General features: G+C 44.4%; 2 protein-coding genes across 2 annotated transcripts; both read right to left on the minus strand.

The window, feature by feature from the left end:
- Positions 1-903: 903 nt before the first annotated feature.
- On the minus strand, positions 904-6894 carry LOC139070089 (F-box only protein 32-like). The gene is given in 10 exon segments (XM_070551730.1): positions 904-1486; positions 1627-1770; positions 2224-2406; positions 2471-2655; positions 3313-3388; positions 3390-3407; positions 5288-5380; positions 5493-5542; positions 5811-5932; positions 6668-6894. Coding segments are annotated over 10 exon segments (1077 nt in total). The 5' UTR covers positions 6784-6894; the 3' UTR covers positions 904-1396.
- Positions 6895-12595: 5701 nt separating this feature from the next.
- LOC107378780 (kelch-like protein 38) lies at positions 12596-15694 on the minus strand. Its single transcript, XM_054740381.2, is given in 10 exon segments — positions 12596-12972; positions 12974-13148; positions 13397-13502; positions 13591-13732; positions 13822-13889; positions 13892-14577; positions 14580-14651; positions 14654-14799; positions 14801-15025; positions 15553-15694. Coding segments are annotated over 9 exon segments (1767 nt in total). The 5' UTR covers position 15025; positions 15553-15694; the 3' UTR covers positions 12596-12824.
- Positions 15695-19318: the final 3624 nt, after the last annotated feature.

Below are 19318 nucleotides of genomic sequence, written 5' to 3' on the forward strand. Positions count from 1 at the left end.
TGTCACTGCATGCTTGCTTAGTATGAGGATTGCTTTAACGACTCTGACACTAGTCAGTGACTCGATGCAACCTGCTGGGTTCCTTACTTTTTTCTGATTGGTTTAATGACCTGTGAGAAGTGCCTTGAGACACTTGTGATTTGGCGCTATATAAATAAACTTGAATTGAAGTTAAAATGTTCTAACGTGATGTTGCTCCAGTTTTATTTTGTGTGGGTGGCAGCTCTACACTTCTAAACATATTCCTTTCATTTCTTCTGTTGCTGTTTTAAAAGGACAATGTTGAGTGCTGGTGCAATTCATCATGCGTCCAACAGAGGGCAGAATAAAACCACAATTTGTCCCTCAGTGGACACGTTTAGGTGCAACAGCAGCAACATGAGCAGAAAATAACATGAAACAAGAATCCTTCAGCAGAAAAGAGTTTATAAAGTGTCAAAGACCAAAAGCAGGATCATTTTCATCTTAAACATCAGTGACAACGTCATTTTAGAATATTTTGTTTTATTTATTAAACCAAACAGACAGACTGCATAGTGGGGACGTACAGACAGCAGCATCTGAGCCGATCCAGGCAAGCTGGACCCCGTTGCTCCCAAACAAATTCAACCACTTGTCTAAAGTTCCAAGAAATACGTAAACAATCAGCTGGGTGTGTAAAAAAATATGCAGGAGGCTTTTACAGAAACACGTTGCTTCCAGCAGCCTGGAAAAGTGTAAATCAGACACTTCGTTGTAATTATGAAGGAAAAAAACTGCATCCGAGTTAAACGGGTGGCAGCAAGACACAGATGGTACCAGGATTGTTTTAAGTCTCACAATACACCGTGCTTATGCTGGCTCTCATTACAAATCTTTGGTAATAATAATACACACAGGTGCTGCTGTAATTACAGCCATAGAAAGAAAATGGTTAAAAAAATTATCAAATCCATATAAAAGTGATAAAAAATAACAGAAGTCAGAACATCAGATCCTCCATCTGGGTTACTTCTGCAGCTTAACAGGAGCCTCTCGGCCATCCCAGAACACGAAAAATAAAATAAAATAAAATATGTACATTAAACATATTGCACCTCCCCGTGTGTGCAGGCCTCGCTCTGCAATTTAATCCCATCAACTTCATCTTCCTCGCCTCTAAAGTCAAAATAAAAACCTCCTAACAGGAGGAAAACAGAGGAGTGGCTTCAGAAACCACACCGAAGACTAAACGCACACACCTGCATCCCTTTCACCACATTCAGTCCCTTTCACAGGTGAACCCTTCACAGACGTTCGAAAATTGCATCCTCGTCCTACCGCCTGCGTCACACCAAGACTAAACCTACATCCAGGACCTTCCTGGGACAGAAACATCAACATCCATATGTACAGCAGCTCATCTGGGGCCGAGGCGTCAGAAGTTGAACAGATTGATGAAGTCTTGAGGGGAGAGGGCGGTGGTGCAGCTCTCTGGGTTGTTGGCTGTGCAGGGGTGATTCGTGTCCTAGGAGCAAAGATAAACATTTAGTTAGTTTCATGTCAGGCGCCTGTTTTCCTTTGCTTTTCCCTTTAGGTGCAGCTTTAAGGACGGGAGCGTTTGAGTTTCACATCTGCTGTGATGGAGGGTTAAGGCCAGCGTCGTACCTTCCAGAAAAGGATGTGGCAGTGTGTGCAGAGGTGCAGCGTGTCGCTGTACTGCTCTCTGAGAGGATAGCAGCGGCTCAGCTTGAAGTACATCTTCTTCCACTCCAGGTGGCCTTTATCCGACAACATCAGACGTTTGCAGATCTAAAGAAGAGAGACGGTTTTAAAAGATGCAACCCAGAATAGCAGCGTCTTCATTTTCTCCAGCACTAAACAGAGGTTGAGTTTATGATATTAATATTAATAATAATGGGTATTTAAGTGTTTCTACATGAAGTTGTAAAACCTGTGCACCACACGGCCAGACGTGTGACCCCTGGAGGCACCAGGCACGATAATGTTTCTCATATTTAAGACACATGGCATCATGTTGGTGTCACTTTTACTGTAAAGGTTTATAGAAGAACACTGCAGGAACCGGTCATTTTAAACACTGTTCTCAGACTAGCCATTAGCTCATCAGTCCTATAGGATGTAATCTCCGTTTGGAGAAACTGAGGCCATTCTGGGTGTAATCTAAAGTGATTTTTTTTAATAACCTTTACACAGAAAACACTTAAACGTGCTCGATTATTTCCTGGATAGCCTTCCACCCACCTGTCGGTCTGTGAAGTGGTACTGACAGAGTTTCTTCCACAGCAGGCGGTCCTCAGCAAGGCTCCCGAGCTCTGGACACACCTGTCCCAAACTGACCAGGTCCCTGCCATCCGACAGACGCTGCATGATGTTCAGCTGCAGGCTGGCTGGCAGCTCGGTCAGAGCCATGCCCGTGGACGTGGGCTGCAGGGACAGAAATGGTCACGACTGAAGTACTCGAGAAATTGTGGTGTGGGCAGATGCTCACCCTGTTGATCTGGATGCTGTCCAGCTGCTGCTGCCACTGCAGGATGTTCTCCATGCGGTGCACCCAGATGTTGATGTTCCCCACCAGGACGGACTTGCCCATGTCCTGAACCAGACCGCACAGCGAGACGTAGAGCATCTGCAGCAGCTCTTTGATGGGACGGACGTTCTGCTGGTCATCCAGGACTGTGTGTGTGTGTGTGTGGGGGGGGGGGGGTCCAGATTAGTGAGGTTATCAAACCAAATGTTTAAGATTGGCTGCCATCTTTTCTGCTGCACTAATAATATTTGTCCACGAGGTTTCATAGCGTTACCTAAACAACCTGAATCTGTTTAGTAGAAGGATCATTTGGTTTATGCTCTGGCGTGTAGAGCGGTCTGGTGACCGTCAGGGGCTTTCACAGAGCCAAAGCTGCAGATCCAAACAGCTTCACTAGCCTTTAATCACCTATGTTCATGGACGTAATTTTTTTTGGGGGGGGGGGGGGGGGGGGGGGGGACAGGGGGGACATGTCCCCCCACTTTTTCCAAAGTCAAGTTTTGACCCCTGCACTTTTTACCATCCAAAAACAATATTACGCTATATTAAATTGACACTGGTTGAGCTCTAGGACCAAGCCGAAAGCAACCGTTTGTGTTGAAGCCGGTTTCCCATTAGAACATATTGTAAAGATCCCCCCCCCACTTCTAAAGAGAAAATTACGTCCTTGCCTATGTTTATGTCTGTTGGTCATATCTAGATGAAACCAAACTGAATCCTGCAAGAGCAGTACGCCTTTCCTAAAAAACTAAATTTGCATGACCCAATGAGAGGAGTGGATGTAGTAGAGCGACGAGGCTCACCTTTCTGAACAACCCTCTCCAGAATATTCATGTAGTTCTTCTGCGCCACTCCGCTGAGCGAGGGGAGCTGGGACTTTGGCGATAAGCTCTAGCAGCTTCAGCAGAAGAAAACAAAAAGGACATGAAAAGAAAAACATCAGTTTCTTCCTGTCAGCTGCCGAGACTCTGTTCCACTGTCCCGTTACTGCACACGCTCGGCCGCATTCCTGCAAAACACTCGCTGTGCAGACGCCAAACATTATGCTGGCGACGCTCCACCTGGTTGTTACTCCTCAGCTGACAAGAGCCCTTAAGTCTGTAACCTTTAACCCCCCCCCCCCCCCCCCCCCGACACACACACACACACACACACACACACACACACACCTCTACAGGGGGAGAAGAAGCTGCAGGAGACGTGTTGGACAACCATCTCAACATAAGCTGCCAAAAATAAACTTAATCATTTGACTCCTGATCTCCCGTCATGTGAACTAGCTGAATCATGGTACAGAAAGTGTGTGTGTGTGTGTGTGTGTGTGTGTGTGTGTGTGTGTGTGTGTGTGTGTGTGTGTGTGTGTGTGTGTGTGTGTGTGTGTGTGTGTGTGTGTGTGTGTGTGTGTGTGCTGTTGGCAAGCATTAAAGCAGGGGGTCACAGGAGGAGATGGGAGGGCATGTAACAGATGCTGTGACATCATGGAGACATTAAAGTGAGCCATCAAGAGTGAGTCATGAGAACAAAAGCTACCATCATCATCTGTAGGATCCAGGAGATTCCCTCTGATCCGGTGAGAAGAAATCATTTTCCTCTGGTTATCCACGCCTGATTTTCCAGCTTCTCTGAATGGTTTCATCCCTCCTTTCTTCCCTAATCCTCTACCCTTCCTTCTTTGAGCAGCTTCCCATCTCTGCAGAGCAGTCGGGCAGAACGGCACTTCTACTTTTAGACCCTCCCGCTGAGCACTAAGCTACACCTCAAAGCTAATCATGTGGCTCGCACGCTTTCCAGAAGCACTGGATGTCAAAATTACATAAAGTTCTGCTTCTAAAAGTTGGAGTTAAGTTTAACGTACCGATTACGTCTCTTTGACTGATAGTGGGGGGGGAGGCACTGATGCAGGTGAGGAAGAAGAAACTGATATGTGTAATCGAGATGGAGTCAAGCGATCCCGTAAACGCCATCAGACGGCGAGAAGCTAGTGTTCCATTGTGGTATTGTTTTGGCCTTAACGCACCTCGCTGCACTTATGAGCTGGGATCTGCGACAAGAAGCAAATCTAAACCTCCCAAAATTAGACCAGATTACAACCAAACTGGTGTGTGAGGACATGCGGAGCTTCTGGACCCGTTTCTTCAAATGAAAGCAAGAAAAATTAAAAACACAATCCTGCCTGATTAGAGAACTGGAAAGTCCAAAATAAACGGGCATGGAGTGTGAGCGGAAAACCGAGGGGTTAATCAGAGACAGTGTGTGTGTGTGTGTGTGTGTGTGTGTGTGTGTGTGTGTGTGTGTGTGTGTGTGTGTGTTTGGGGTTCAGATTCAGCTGACAATCATCAGGTCTGGTTTCATAAACCCCCTCCTGGGGTGGTCACACATCACCACACGGCTGTCACGGACACCTCACAGTCACATGTGGGAACATGTGGAAGAGAGCCAGGGTTTAGATCGCACATTATATTGTAGCAGGAGGGAAAAAAAATCAAATTTTAAAGAAAAAGATTGATCCTGAGACCAATGTACGTTAAATGCGTCCGTTTAGTGGTTTAAATTCAACTTGGAGATTAAAACACACATTACTCCAATTTCCCTCTGGGATTAGTAAAGTATCTTTGATTGATTACTGGGTCATATGGTCACCACTGAGGGGTTCTTGTCTGGAGAGTTTTGATAAGACCGTCCCAGAAGCGTGCGTACGCGCGCGCGCACGCACACACACACACACACACACACACACACCAACTCAGAGTAAAGAGAAGAAAAGGCACGAGAACTCACTCTGACGACGTAATTAAATCTCCTGGTGTCCTTGATGGCGCTGCAGAAATCCAAGCGGTTGAAGGCCTCGCCGAGTGTACAATAACCATGGCGCTGGGAGAATTTAATTATCAGAGTATTTGATTGCAATCGTCCACAAGAGCACGGAGCAGTCTGACGGTGTTTGCATTAGATCAGAAAAGTTGGATATCAGACTAATTGTTACCTCCTTGGTGCTTCCTTTATGAACATAAATCCACTTCTCCCTGTGGAAATCTGTGGAAACATCAAGTGTCTCCATCAGTGGCTGCTGCTGCTGCTCTCGTTACACAGCATCAGCTCTGAGACTAATGCACGAGCATGCACCACAAACAGGACGTGGACAAATTAATGAAACGTTCCAATTGAGAAAGTGTCCGTGCACGTTGTGCAACTGTGTGTGTGTTGTGTGTGTGTGTGTGTGTGTGTGTGTGTGTGTGTGTGTGTGTGTGTGTGTGTGTGTGTGTGTGTGTGTGTGTGTGTGTGTGTGTGTGTGAAGACTCACAAGGGATCTTGCTGTTGTTGTTCATCAGGTCTTTCTTCCTCTTTCTGGCAGCCATATCATAGCTGAGGGAGAACAGCAGGTTCTCCTTGTTGAAGCTCTCTGCCTCTTTGACTTTGCAGAAGCTGCATAAACACATGCACCATCAGAACCTCAGCTGTTAGAAATAAAAACACATGTACCACCCTCAGCTCTGAGGTAAAACACATGTGCCTTACTCAGCTCTGAGAGGTAAAACACATGTGCCTTACTCAGCTCTGAGAGGTAAAACACATGTGCCTTACTCAGCTCTGAGAGGTAAAACACATGTGCCATCCTCAGCTCTGAGGGGTAAAACACATGTGCCTTACTCAGCTCTGAGGTAAAACACATGTGCCTTACTCAGCTCTGAGAGGTAAAACACATGTGCCTTACTCAGCTCTGAGAGGTAAAACACATGTGCCTTACTCAGCTCTGAGAGGTAAAACACATGTGCCATCCTCAGCTCTGAGGGGTAAAACACATGTGCCTTACTCAGCTCTGAGGTAAAACACATGTGCCTTACTCAGCTCTGAGAGGTAAAACACATGTGCCATCCTCAGCTCTGAGGGGTAAACAGCCCTAATCACGCCTGAGGTCATGGTGAGAGGAGAGTTACTATAGAGGCTGGGACAGACGCTTGTTAATCCTCTCACTTGTTGTTGGGTTATTAATAGCTGTGCGATTCCCTGCGAGGGAAATGTAGCAACCAGCAAAAACCAACCAGCGTGAAGGCCCACTTCCCTTTCTTCATCTCCCCCTTACCCATCCATCCTTCTCGCGCCTCTAAACGAGCAGCTGCGCGTTTCTAAAGTGCAACACTTCTGGACAGAACGACGCACCTCTCCGCGGAGACGTTGTTGCTGTTTCTGCCGTCTGCTGCTGTCCTTTTCCACCCATCTTCGGTCTTGACCCAGTTCTGACCCGGTGACCTCCAATCCTGTCCGAGGAAAGGCATTCTGACTCGGCCGCTGCTCTAAAGCCAACGAACCAACCTTTTAAATACGCGTTTAATGAAGAGTGTCACGTCCCTGAAGCGCTTTAGTTTCCTGAGTGTTGACACTGCGCAGCTCGCTTTTATCCTCCCACTCAGAACCCGGAAGCGCACAAGCCCCGCCCACTCAGGAATCCTGTCCCCAACACGTGGCTTTGTTTATCAACCTCAGTGTTGCGAAAGAGCTTGGAGGGGATGAAAACGTCTCATGTCATGGAAAGTTAAAGACAGAGGGCACCTTTGACATTCGTGTTGGAATCTTTTAGCGGGTTAAAGCCCGAGCAAGGCATTTTTATTTTAAATCAGGGCTAACTCACCTGCACCAGAGGGGTAACAAAGATCATCAACAAGCTGATGTGACTTTTACCCCTGAATGAAAATAGCTCTGATCAAAATGAACATAGTAATGAAATACCACCAACCTGTGTGATGTAACTGAGTATCTACACGAGAGACACAGCTGGAACACATTTTAATTGTGTCCCTCTACCAAACAGCTAACGGTGTCTGTTAGCAAACCTCATGAACCAATGGGTGGACTTTAAATAAACAGAAAATGTTCACTGAAGGTGCATAACTGGCTACCTTTTGGTCACCTCCATTCAAGATGGCTAACAAGCCTAATCAACCTTAGCAAGCCCAAAGCTAGCTCGAACTCAGGCAGTTTTACATGTGCTGAGCTAAACGTTAATGTGGTCATTGCTGAGCGTGTCAGTGCCCTGCCAGGTGTTTTCTAGTTTTAATGGCTATGGCATCATTTCTCACCAAAGTTTAAATATGTTGGTATGAAAAACATCAGGTGATGTGCTTTCTGTCAAGGTTTCAAGGGTCGTGTGCTCTTGAGAATCTGCCTTAGTGGAAATTAAAGTTAAAAAAAATATTTGGCTCCTCAGAAATGTGGCTCTAATGTCATGATTCTTTTTCACTTCTGCAATTGTAAACAGCCCGAGTGCATTGGATCCTTCCCGAGGTGTAGGCTCGATCCTCTGTGAACTGAACATAGAAGGAGGGGTTTACCACTGTATTTAAATGATTTTTCCCCAAATCAACACTGATTGTTCTAGGTAATCTGTTGGAGGGTGTGTTTGAGTTGATTTGAGCCAGAGCTGTGAAGGATCATGTCCTGTCCAAGCACTGGAGCAGATCCTATCAGCATCATTAAGTGTGTTTGCACATTCATCTGGTGAAGCTTCTGTAGACGAGTTCATTGAGCTGTTTATGGCGTTGATAGTATTCCTACTGTTATTCGGCCTTGTGCTGTATTAAAAATCCCCCAGGAGATTGGCTTTGTCATCAACAATCTGGACACGAGATAAAAAGTGATCAAAGAGGAACAGATTTAAATGCCTCACCCAAATCCACATACATCACACCGATAGGTGGCTTCGTCTTCAGCTAAGTCCAGCTAATGTCATCAACAAGCCAGAATAAGTAAGAGGAGATTTCCCCACTCTTCATAACTCATGAAACACAATCAGCAAAACATGTCAGGACATGAGGCACAGTGTGCACACGGAGTGGCTCCTCTTCTGTGGAGCAGCAGACTAGTTTCAGATCACCTCCAGCATACGCTGTGGAGCATCTGGGCTGCTCAGCATGACCAGAGCTGCACATGTGACTAATGTGGGGTTTGTGCTGCAGAGTCAGTTATAGTCTACCTCACAGTCATTTCATTTCTTTTCTCTTATAAGCTACAGTTAAGTTCTGTTACCAGACACATTATAACTACTGTAACTTTAGCGTTTTGTTGGTTTTTGTTTGCTGCACTAAAGTGTGGACATCTAAGCTCCAGTTCACACTGCAAGATAATTAAACCTTTCCCGTCCATTTTAAGGATGCACCCAATTACCACAATGGCCCTAAAAATAGTTTTAAATGATATTCCTGCCGTGTGTGTGTTATGTTAGGCCTTACAGCAGAATTTTGTCAGATGATTTAAAAATCATGAGAGAAGACAGACACAGGAATGAAAAATCACGGATATTCCAGTTTGATCCTACAATGTGCGGTGTGTAAAAACTACCCATCACACACAAACCAATTTTACACAAACACTGCTCCGTCAGACATCAAACTTCAACATAAACAAGCATGGCAGAGAAGGAGGGTGCACGTGCTTCCATCAGCTCGTTTTCTTATTAGACATCACATTCATTCAATCACATTCAACACGTTTGGTCTCAAAAACCGACCAAGAAAATCCAAAGTGTTTGAAAGTCCAGATTAAAGCAGAAATCCAGAAGTTATTTTAACCCAATGGCACCAACTAGAGGCTGGAAAATAAATGGCACCTCACTTCGTTATCCCAGCTTCTGTAGTTTTGCCCGAAAGCAACACCTCTTGTCCACAAATACGCACCTCTAGCCGAGCAACCGAGCTTGAAATGGAACTGGCACATATCCTCAGAGCGGCACAACACTTCTGGGACGCTGCGCTCCCCGTGTAGCCATGCTCACTAACTATGATGGCTTCTATTTAAAATACGGGCGCTGAGCATCTGTCTCCGGCGTGCCCCAGGCTTAGACTATCACTTTTACGGAGTTCTAAAATCATACATAATTACTTAAAGGAGGAAACCCCTATACTGAAGCCTTAATAATCAATAACCCAACATACTTATGAGCAGACCAGGATGCTCTTAACACACCACACATGACAAAAAACTTTAATAGCATTAATTTTCTGGCAAATCCTTCATACTGTCAGAAGGGGAGTTCAAGATCCTGGTTGTGGTTTTTAGGGCAAATCATTTTGTCTGAAGTTTTTCCCGTGTGACTCGCAGCACACACCGTAATACCAAAACTAGTATTTCTGTGGTTTTTCCACATGCTAGGGTTTCTCATGTTTTGAAAATCGTGCAAACAAATTTTTAAATCTTGCAGCGTGAACAGGGCACAATGAGGACAAAACAACACACTGGTCAGCAGGATTATTCCTGCAGACGTGACTCGTGTGAAAATAGTTTTATTACAGAAAGTCAAAGTGACATTGAGGCATGTGGATCTGCAATGCTGAAAGTGTGTTTCTGTGTGACTTCCTTGAGTGTAGAGTAATAAATATGGCAGCAAAAGTCCCCAAGTCTTTCTATTCCTGGAGCTAGCTACGCTACATGGTGACTTGGAAAGTCCCAGCAGATGCCTGCTCACTGAGTGGTTCACCTCTGACCTGTTGGTTTCAGCTGAATTTATTCACTGTACGATTGATGGTGTTTAATCAGAAATCACGTGCGGTTAGAAACAGAACTACCAGCAGAGGTAAATGTACTTGAATGACTCCAAGGAGAGAATTAAAGCAATAACTTTTAGACGCTCTTAAAAGTAGATGGCAATGCTGAGCTTCAATCCCACCACAACGAGTCCGGGTCCTGGAAAAGTAAACTTGGTTTGTGGCACAATATCATTAAAAGATGCGGCTAGTCCAGACGAAGCAAGGATAATTCTGGTCATCAATCTGAACTGCATTAAAACCACATGGATACGTCACATACTGTTTGTTTTCCTAAGAGGCGTCTTTCCCTCCTTCACTCCAGCGATAGCTGGAGCATGACCCGGGTATTTTATGAGATTTCTGTCGTTGTTCTTGGTTAGGTTTAGAAAAACAACATCCATCACAGACTTTGTTGAGACACACGACCGGTCCTCTCAGCTGCTTGGTGACCTCACATACCTTTATTATATTTTCGGAGGTGGTATCATGTTAAACTTTACTCAGTTGTATATTTCATTAAGTTGACCAGATCATTTCATAAAATCTTTGGCTTTTTCATGTCCTAAAGTGCAGCTTCTTGTGTTACCTCTGCTTTAAACCCTGTAACAGGATCAGAGCAGCGTGCTCGCTGCATTCAGAGCAGTTTGGGCCCAACTTAAACAAATAAATGCCCAAACAATTAAACTCTGAACCACATAATCTAGGTGCGTTAATCTGACTTTGGCTAACTTTGGTTCGACTCGATTTGAAGTCACGTAGTGGGATTGAGTGTGAACATTCTTTCTGCCAATTTTAGAGAATAAAGAATACACTGACAGAATAAATTAAAACATTTAGTGCGTGCATGGGTGAATGACTGATTGTGTTGTAAAGAGCCTTGGGGGGTTCTAGGGCTCTAGAAGGCACTATATCAAATACAGGCCATTATTTAGTTATAAATATTACACAGTAGTGATGATGTTGATTTGTCACGTTGGACACAGAGTAGTGAGATTGTACGGATATCACAGTTATTGTCCAAACCTGAGGTTGTGTTGTGTAGTCAGTGCATGTGTGGGCTTAGGTGGTTGTGGCAGGATGCTGTTTGAGATTTCCTCTTAAGATTTGTGTTTATTTGCACACATAAAGCCACACTTTAACACATTTACACACAAGTTCAGCTGCAACATGATTTATTTTAGCAGAAGAATATCAGCATGATATCATCGTTGAGCCTCTTAAAGAGCATTCAATGTAAGAAACCTGAAATCTGCTGTTTTACAAAGTTGGTTATTTGTAAACTTTCTGTTAAAATTGACTAAATGCATCGTTGAGAAAAATCGTAATCTCATCATCCATGTTGCTTTATTTCAGATCACCTCATCCTGTTTTTGTTGTGATATGATGAGACACAACAGGTGGTCAGTCCCGAGTTACCCTCCCCACCACACACACACACACACACACACACACACACACACACACACACACACACACACACTTGGGCACACAGATACCCAGATCCACCTGTTGCTGCTCCTCGTGGATGAGTTTCATCACTCGCTCAGATTCTCTGTTGTGAAACACACCTCTTGAGTTTCTCTGTCTCTAGCGCCACATCAGTCAGCTCACACCACACGGCATCACGTGGAGTAACATTTGCCCTTGTTTGTGACTCAAAATAACATCAGATCACCTATAGTTTCTCCAGCCTTCCTCGCCCTCTCCAACCACTTTTCCTTTGGCCTCGTTAGATGGAGGCAAGAGACTCTGTGTTGTTAGAAATGCTTAAACTCCTATAATGTTTGCTTCTGATGATTTTGTTCACTCGTCTTTCAGTTTCAGATATGCAAACATTAGCTGTTGCTAAATGACGACTTTCAGAAATAGCTTTAAAAAACCTATTTTCTCAAATTCAGGAAAAGCAGCACTTGGTGATGTCAGCGTGAAACGTTGAGAGAACAAATTATGTCATTTTCTCCACAACATAGCCTAAATATTTTTAAAAGCTCAAATGACTCATTCAAAAAGTAGCTGTAAACTCACCTGTTCAGGCTTTTTAATCATTTTTTAAAATCTTTATCATTTAAATTGTTTTGTTTTTGTGAAGCGCCTCGCGGTTTTTATCTTGAGAGGCACTACAGAAAAGATTGTTTCTTTCTTTCTAAATCTGTCCTCTTTCATTCTTTTTTGTACAAGTTAGAGGTTTTAAACTAGATGTAGTACTAGGATAAGGAGTTCAGCAACATGTCTGGACAGAAAGACATCGTGCGTGGACAGGACATCATCAGGGTCCGACTTAGAGGAGGTGTCTGTAATCAAAATTACAGTCAGCTGGCAGAACTGCTATGAAAAGCTGCAGTTAGAGAAATGAGATGTCACAATTACAAATTAAAATGTGTTTTTAAATTTTTAAGCAATGACAGAGAAAACAAGGCTGACGTAAGCCTAATGCTAAAGATGGTAGATTGATACTCTTATCTGATCTTTGTGTAAAAGAAATGTTAACATTTTTATCACAACGTTTTCATCACCAGTTTTCAATGGAGCCGCAGACACAAACATCATAGCCTCGGAGCTGAGGCTCACACCAAACAGCCCCCGGGATCCAAACATGACAAGAACAATCTCTTGACTCAAAACAGGCTGAAAACAGCACTTTCACCCTTTGTGAAGTTAGGGTTCAGGTTAACAAGCTGTGCTGCAGAGTAGCAAACCTTTTACATGTCTGGGGGTTGAAAGGACAAAATCACTCAAGGAATGCTATAGTATAATTCAAATAGTCATCAGCAAACAGCTATACGACAAAAGATTGGTCTTTAATGTACAACAAAAGGGATTTGTTTTTGTCCCTTCTGTGTCACGACTGAGCCCAGTTCTGTGAGACACGTCACAGTCAGGAAGCCATGGTCAAACCGTTTATAAGGCAAGCTCCCTTTACATGTCCACGTGTCTGTCTTTGGGTCACTCAAAAGTGTCCGAGTCTTCAATGACATCGTGTCCGCTGACGTAACGTCCACCCGTGACGTAGATGTTGTGGTTGATGATGGTGGCAGAATGGTGCATCCTCCTCTCCCTCAGTTTGGCACACTTGATGAACCTGCTGGTCTTGGTGTCGTATGCGATCATTCTCCTGGTGTATCCTGTGACAGAAGCATTTAGATGTGTGGGTGAATGTCGCAACATTTACCAAGACTTAAATCCTCACCGTTGAATAGAAAAACAAAGAGAGGATGTTATTTTTCCTACTATTTTAAAGTTGTGCCAATAGCAAAAACAAACATTTTGCTAACAAATCCTGGTATTTAGAAGACTCGATATTTCTTTTGTGCACGTCTTGGTTTTCCTGTTGTTGTTCTGCCTTTCAGCTTATTGCAGCTCTATTTAGTACCTCCAATGATGTGGATTCTCTCATCCATAACTACAGTGGGAGCAGAAACGTTCTTCACCGTTCTGTTCTCCATCTTGGACCCCATGTTCCTGCTGATGTGGTAAACCTGTTGTGGAGGAAGGTGAAGAGACATAAAATCAGTAGCTGACTGGGTGAGATTAGAAATGAGCCAACAGTCAGAGGGTTTGCATCACTTGTATCAGTCTGACGGGGTTTTGCATGGCATCCTCTCCTCCAATCACATAGACTCTCTGGTTGATAGCAGCGACCGCAGGGTGAAGCGCAGCCTCAGGGATTGGTGCCATTGGCTCCCATTGGTTGAACATACTGTTGTACCTCTGAACAACTTGCAGAGATTGATGGTTCGCAGGTGTCATTCTGCAACACTTTTTATACCGATGCAGCGTGGTGACTAAGGAGCTCACCTTTCCACATTGTCTGTTAGGAGCTTGTCAGGTCCGAGTCCACCCAGGACGAAGACGAAGTGCATGTACAGTATGAGACACTCTGGTGAGCAAAGTGAGGCTGCAACATGGGCTCTGCAGTGCGCCACTGGTTGGTCTTGAGAGAGAGGGTGTAAACGGTTCTGCTCACTTGGCCGTGCTTTGTGTTTGTGGTCAGGCCTCCGAGAACATACAGCACGCTGTGAAGGGCGACAAAGGAGGCTTTGTAAAGACGAACTGGAAGTTTGGCGAGCCACTGCCACTTCTGCCACTTCTCATCAAAGACCAAGGCTTCCTTTGAGGTCTGCTCATTGTTCTTCCTCCCTCCTACCACCAACAGCATGTCATCGTAGGTGCAACGCCGTGGAGCAACCCAAACAGATTTGAGATCCACTCCTTTGATGCAAGCTGTGTCAACGGAAAACATGAGGCATCTCACGGATTCGAGGAGCTCAGTGCAGAGGGTGCACGACTGGATCAGAGAGTTGTTAGCAATGAACTGAAAGAGGTAAGTGGGGTGGATATATCGGAGGCGGACTTTCCTGGAAAGATCACTGATTGCCCCACGCCTGGATATGGGGTCATGATGGATCCATGCAACAAGTGACTCAAAGACCTGCTCCTCCTCTGTACAAAGGCTATCATCGTCCAGGTACCCCATCAGCTCCTGTAACAAGCGCTCACGCAGATCCTCAGATGTCGACACATCAGAGAAACTCTTCATGGCCATCTCTTTTGTTTGTCCCTCAAACTGCTACAGTTCATTATTTCAGATAGTCGTATCATGCTCAGGCAGTTGTCTGGTTTCACGGGAGAAAACGGGAGCAGATCTCAAAAAGGCGGTCATATTGTAGCATGGATGCCGCCTGCATTAGAGGAAGCACCATATCCTTGCTAATGCTAATGAGTCCAGTGTAAACGTAGTCAATGATGCTGCTCAGGGTGGCAGAGGTCATCCCCGACCTTGCTCCGCTGTTTCTCCATGAAGTCGTTGCAGAACATGGCTCTGAAGTAAGGGCTGCTGGACATCAGAACATTACGATGGCAGGGGATCTGTGTGGTACCTGAACACAGCACCACGTCGGTCAGGATGTTCTCCTGTCTCAGCGTGTTGAGCCGCAGGAGCAGCGAGGAGGAGTGCTGTCCCTCCTCATAGTGGCGGACCTCAACGGCACATGGATCCATTCTGTGTAAAGACAAAGGAGAGATACGATGGACATTTTAAAGGTTGGAACAACTGTTGTCAACCAGATGAAACTACAGTCCAGCACATGCGTGCACCATAATCCCCATAAAACTATTTTATCTCTAAGTTTTATTTGTTTGAGGGTAAAAAGGATGAAGCTGTGATTTTGACTCTCGGACACATTTAGTTTGTTCAGAATGACCAAACTGCAACGCGCTGTCTTTGCTAATAGTTCGTTATAATGATCAGCATGCCCTTCTGCACCTACTCACCAGCAGGGGTGTGTTTCTGTAAGAAGTGTAAACTGAACAACACTTTTAGAGAAATCTGTTTTGAACCACATTCATACGTCTAGAAGAGATTTTTGTTTGTGTTTTGCTGAAATTCAAAAGTTTGCATTCATGCTTTTCGTGTGTGCAGAAATGTATTAATTTAAAGTAAAACTATAAAAACATGAATTATTTTTGTAAACATAAGAGAAGTGAATCAAAAACTCCATCACAGCCGTGCAATAAAACGACTCTCACCTTGTTCCCTTCTTCTTCCTCGGGTGTTGTTACTGGGATCCAAGCGTCTTCTCAGAAGAACATGTCTCTTCCTCTCTCTTCGTGTGGATGCTGCAAGTCCACCTCTCTGCAGGCACCGTGTTGCACACTGTTTGTTGTTGAGGTCTCTTTCCACGAGGCCTGTGTACATTCCTCCTCCCAAAAATAGAGCCGCTGTTTGGAAACAGACGTGCATGTGACAGCAAACTTCTCAGAATCCCTCTGACCCTTTCACCCAACGTCCTTCTGCACATGCATGTTCCCTTTTCTCCACCTCTTTTCTGACATTCTTCACCTCTTACACACACACAAGGTCTCACCTTTCACCTTACACATCTAGCATCTCCACACCCCATCGTCGCTGTCAGGCACACTGTTGTAGCAGCAAGGGAACAGCACTGGTACTGGATAACACTTGTTCTGCTGGAACATCATGATTATGTGTCTACAGAGCTACACAAACAAGAGGAGGTCACCACTGGACAGAGACTTTGGTGTTCTGGCTAGGATTACTGATATGAACTAGTTTGGTGCAGTTAAGGGAGGTAACTGTGTGGGACATTGCTCAGGTTATTCATTCTTCATACATGAAAGAAAAAGCTTAATTTAACTGTACATCAACAACAAACGCTCCTGTGGTTGTTTTTCAAGCTCATTTCCATCTCATTTGTTTTACGGCTGAACAGGAACACGCTCGTTCGGTGCCGTTTCTGTAGGAAACATCCCACAAGGTGGCAACGTAATTGTTTCCTCATTCCCTACAGCTGGAGACGAATCAAAGCAACGCTGCTCCAATGTGGGCGCACGGAAAACAAGGCATTTTAGCCATCACATTTACATACCCCGTGTTTTCCCTTGTACTTTGGCTCGTGTATAAAGCACGGCAAATTAGACACAAAAGGCTGCTGGAGCTTTTATAGCTACGTGATTTTAATGTGATGAGTGTTGAATCACCAGGTTTGCATTAGGGTTGTTCTCTTTGCACAGACACATCTTGTAAAAGTCAGCATCAGATGGAAAGTAGCTCATCTGAAGCAAAACTAAAAGTCTGCATTAAAGATATAATATGATCGAAGCACAGAGGCAATAACACTCTCCACAGAGAGCAGCAATGACTAAACAGCCCCATCTAGTGGTTCTACCTTAAAAAAATTTTGTGATAAATTAAATTGAATATTGAACGTTTTTAATAACAGGTTTGCACAATGAAGTATTAATTCAACAAAACACAAAATCCAAGCAGTTTATCTGCTCTGTCTCTATCACATCCACACAATTTGTCTCTAATCTGCATAATCAAGGACAATCACTCATGTGCCCAAATGAGCAGTGTGGTTTTTATCATGCACGCCCTCTCATCCTGCATCCTTTAATGCTTTTCCTACTATCTCTGTTCCTTCACCTTGACAAAAGGACTCATTAATGTCTGCCTGCGGGCAACAAGTTCTATTAGAGTGAAGGCTTTGATACACACTCGAGAGCGGAGCAGCAACACTGTTACGCCCCGCGCGTCATCCTCACCAAATGATTATAATCTGCTAAGCGCCTGGTCTAATTGAGCCAATGCCCAGGGGGTTTACATATCACTCGTTTGTTTTGTGCACAGGGGAGAAACTCACTCCTTAAATGTAAAATGTCATTTTAGAGGTCTGCATTTATTGTGTCAGTTTTCCTCCAACAAAACCAACGCTACGTTTAATAAAAAGGTTCATGGTTTGAGAAAACAAACGGAGAGGAAAGCTCAAATCCAAATAGTGAATCCTTTTCATCTTACGGTAGTTTGCTCAGTTAAGGCCCCTTTTTATTAGAGTGTGAAAGAGACTGAGAACATTTGTATCAGAAGAAGAATTTCTAAAAGAGAGGAAGTCATTCTCTTTTGGTTCAGATCAGATTGGTGATGGCAGCTTCTCACAGCAGCAGCCATCACTTCAGTTTCCTTCAACTTTACATCTCCTCCCCAAACCTCTCCCTTGCTGTCCAGGATGTGAATTTCAGGTGGTGCGACTTTGGCGTTCTGTCATTTCTGTTTAGATGGCCTGCCCATGGTGACGGGTCACCTGTCCTGAGTTTGACTGAACTCACTGAGACTTGCAGCCAAAACAAGTTTTGCTTCCAGAAGAGTCGCAAAGCTGCCTACAGTCCTGTGCTCCTGACTTGTTTCATAAAATAAACAATCTTTTCTTAAAGCAAAAGCCATAAAACCGAGTCCACGCTGTGCTTCTGCGCTCTCGCTGTTTCAGGTCAGCTTGTTCGGGCACCAGCTGAGTTCAGATGATTGATGCATCGGTCACTTGTAGTATGAAGCAGGTTATAAAAAGGCTTCCCTGTTGGAAATTCAACAGCATATAATGTTCATGCCCTTGGTGTGTTTCCATAACACCAATGCACAAAGCGTGTGCATGTGCTGGAGCCTGACTTACAGTGCATGCATCCTTTTCAGTCCTTTTTAGTCCAGACATGGGAGCACTTCTCTGCAGACAGCACCATGAAAGGAAAGAGCTCTTACTGTAAGGGCTGCAGCCCCAAAATGAGTCAGGAACGGGATGACAACCTGGACAATAAAACTCCTGTGTCATACTTTCATCTCAGCTCCATTCTTTGGTAGTTAGCTGCTGTTTTCCTCACAAACATTTGAAGTAAGAGTCTAAAATTTGTTTTCATTAAACGGTTTAGTCAGTCTGCTAATTAATGGTGGATCTTGATGTTTGTTTTGCAGCTGCAGGCTTCAGAAGATCACTCAGGCCAGGTTTTGACTTCCACTAGGTGTCAGGCCAACGTTACTCAGATTTCAAAGGGAGAAGAACTTTCACTTGGAACCAGAAGCCTCTAAAGACAGTTTCAAGATATGTTTACTTGACCGATAAACACCTAATGTGTAATTAAAATATATATTTCAGGGCATTTTAACATAAATATAAAACAAATAAGTCAAATGAGGATCTAGATTTCAAAAGTTGCAAACAAGCTTTTGTGGCTCTGAGTTTAAAGTGCATATTTACTCACGCTGACCCTCAAAAGAAAGGAAACAGACAGAGGGAATCAGGTGATACCTCAGCAGAGGGCAACCACTCCCAGGTGAGATCTGGCTGGTTTTCATAGAGAGATGGAGAGCAGGCTTGAGAAGAAAACTGTGTGAATGTGTGTGTGTGTGTGCAGGGGGTGGGGTGGGGGGGTGAGGGGGGGTACAGTAAATATACAGGGATCAGGAATTAAGGGGCTTTCAGTTAGCTGCTTAAAATTCTTCTGACGTAAGCAGCAAATGCACAACTTGATGTTTAACAAGAAAAATCAGGAGTTCATCGTTAGAAATACATGCAAGTGTGTGTGTGTGTGTGTGTGTGTGTGTGTGTGTGTGTGTGTGTGTGAGTGTGTGTGTGTGTGTGTGTGTGTGTGTGTGTGTGTGTGTGTGTGTGTGTGAGTGTGTGTGTGTGTGTGTGTGTGTGTGTGTGTGTGTGTGTGTGTGTATGTGTGTATGTGTGTGTGTGTGTGTGTGTGTGTGTGTGTGTGTGTGTGTGTGTGTGTGTAGGTGTGTGTGTGTGTGTGTGTAGGTGTGTGTGTGTGTATGTGTGCGTGTGTGTGTGTGTGTGTGTGTGTGTGTGTGTGTGTGTGTGTGTGTGTGTGTGTGTGTGTGTGTGTGTGTGTGTGTGTGTGTGTGTGTGTGTGTGTGTGTGAGTATCCCCACTTCTGCCCTGAACTATCTGAACCTTAGACCGTACCAACAGTGTTTTTCTGTTTTTAAATCTGACAT

Source organism: Nothobranchius furzeri, chromosome 5 (assembly GCF_043380555.1).
Source record: "Nothobranchius furzeri strain GRZ-AD chromosome 5, NfurGRZ-RIMD1, whole genome shotgun sequence".
Taxonomy (NCBI): Eukaryota; Metazoa; Chordata; class Actinopteri; order Cyprinodontiformes; family Nothobranchiidae; genus Nothobranchius; species Nothobranchius furzeri.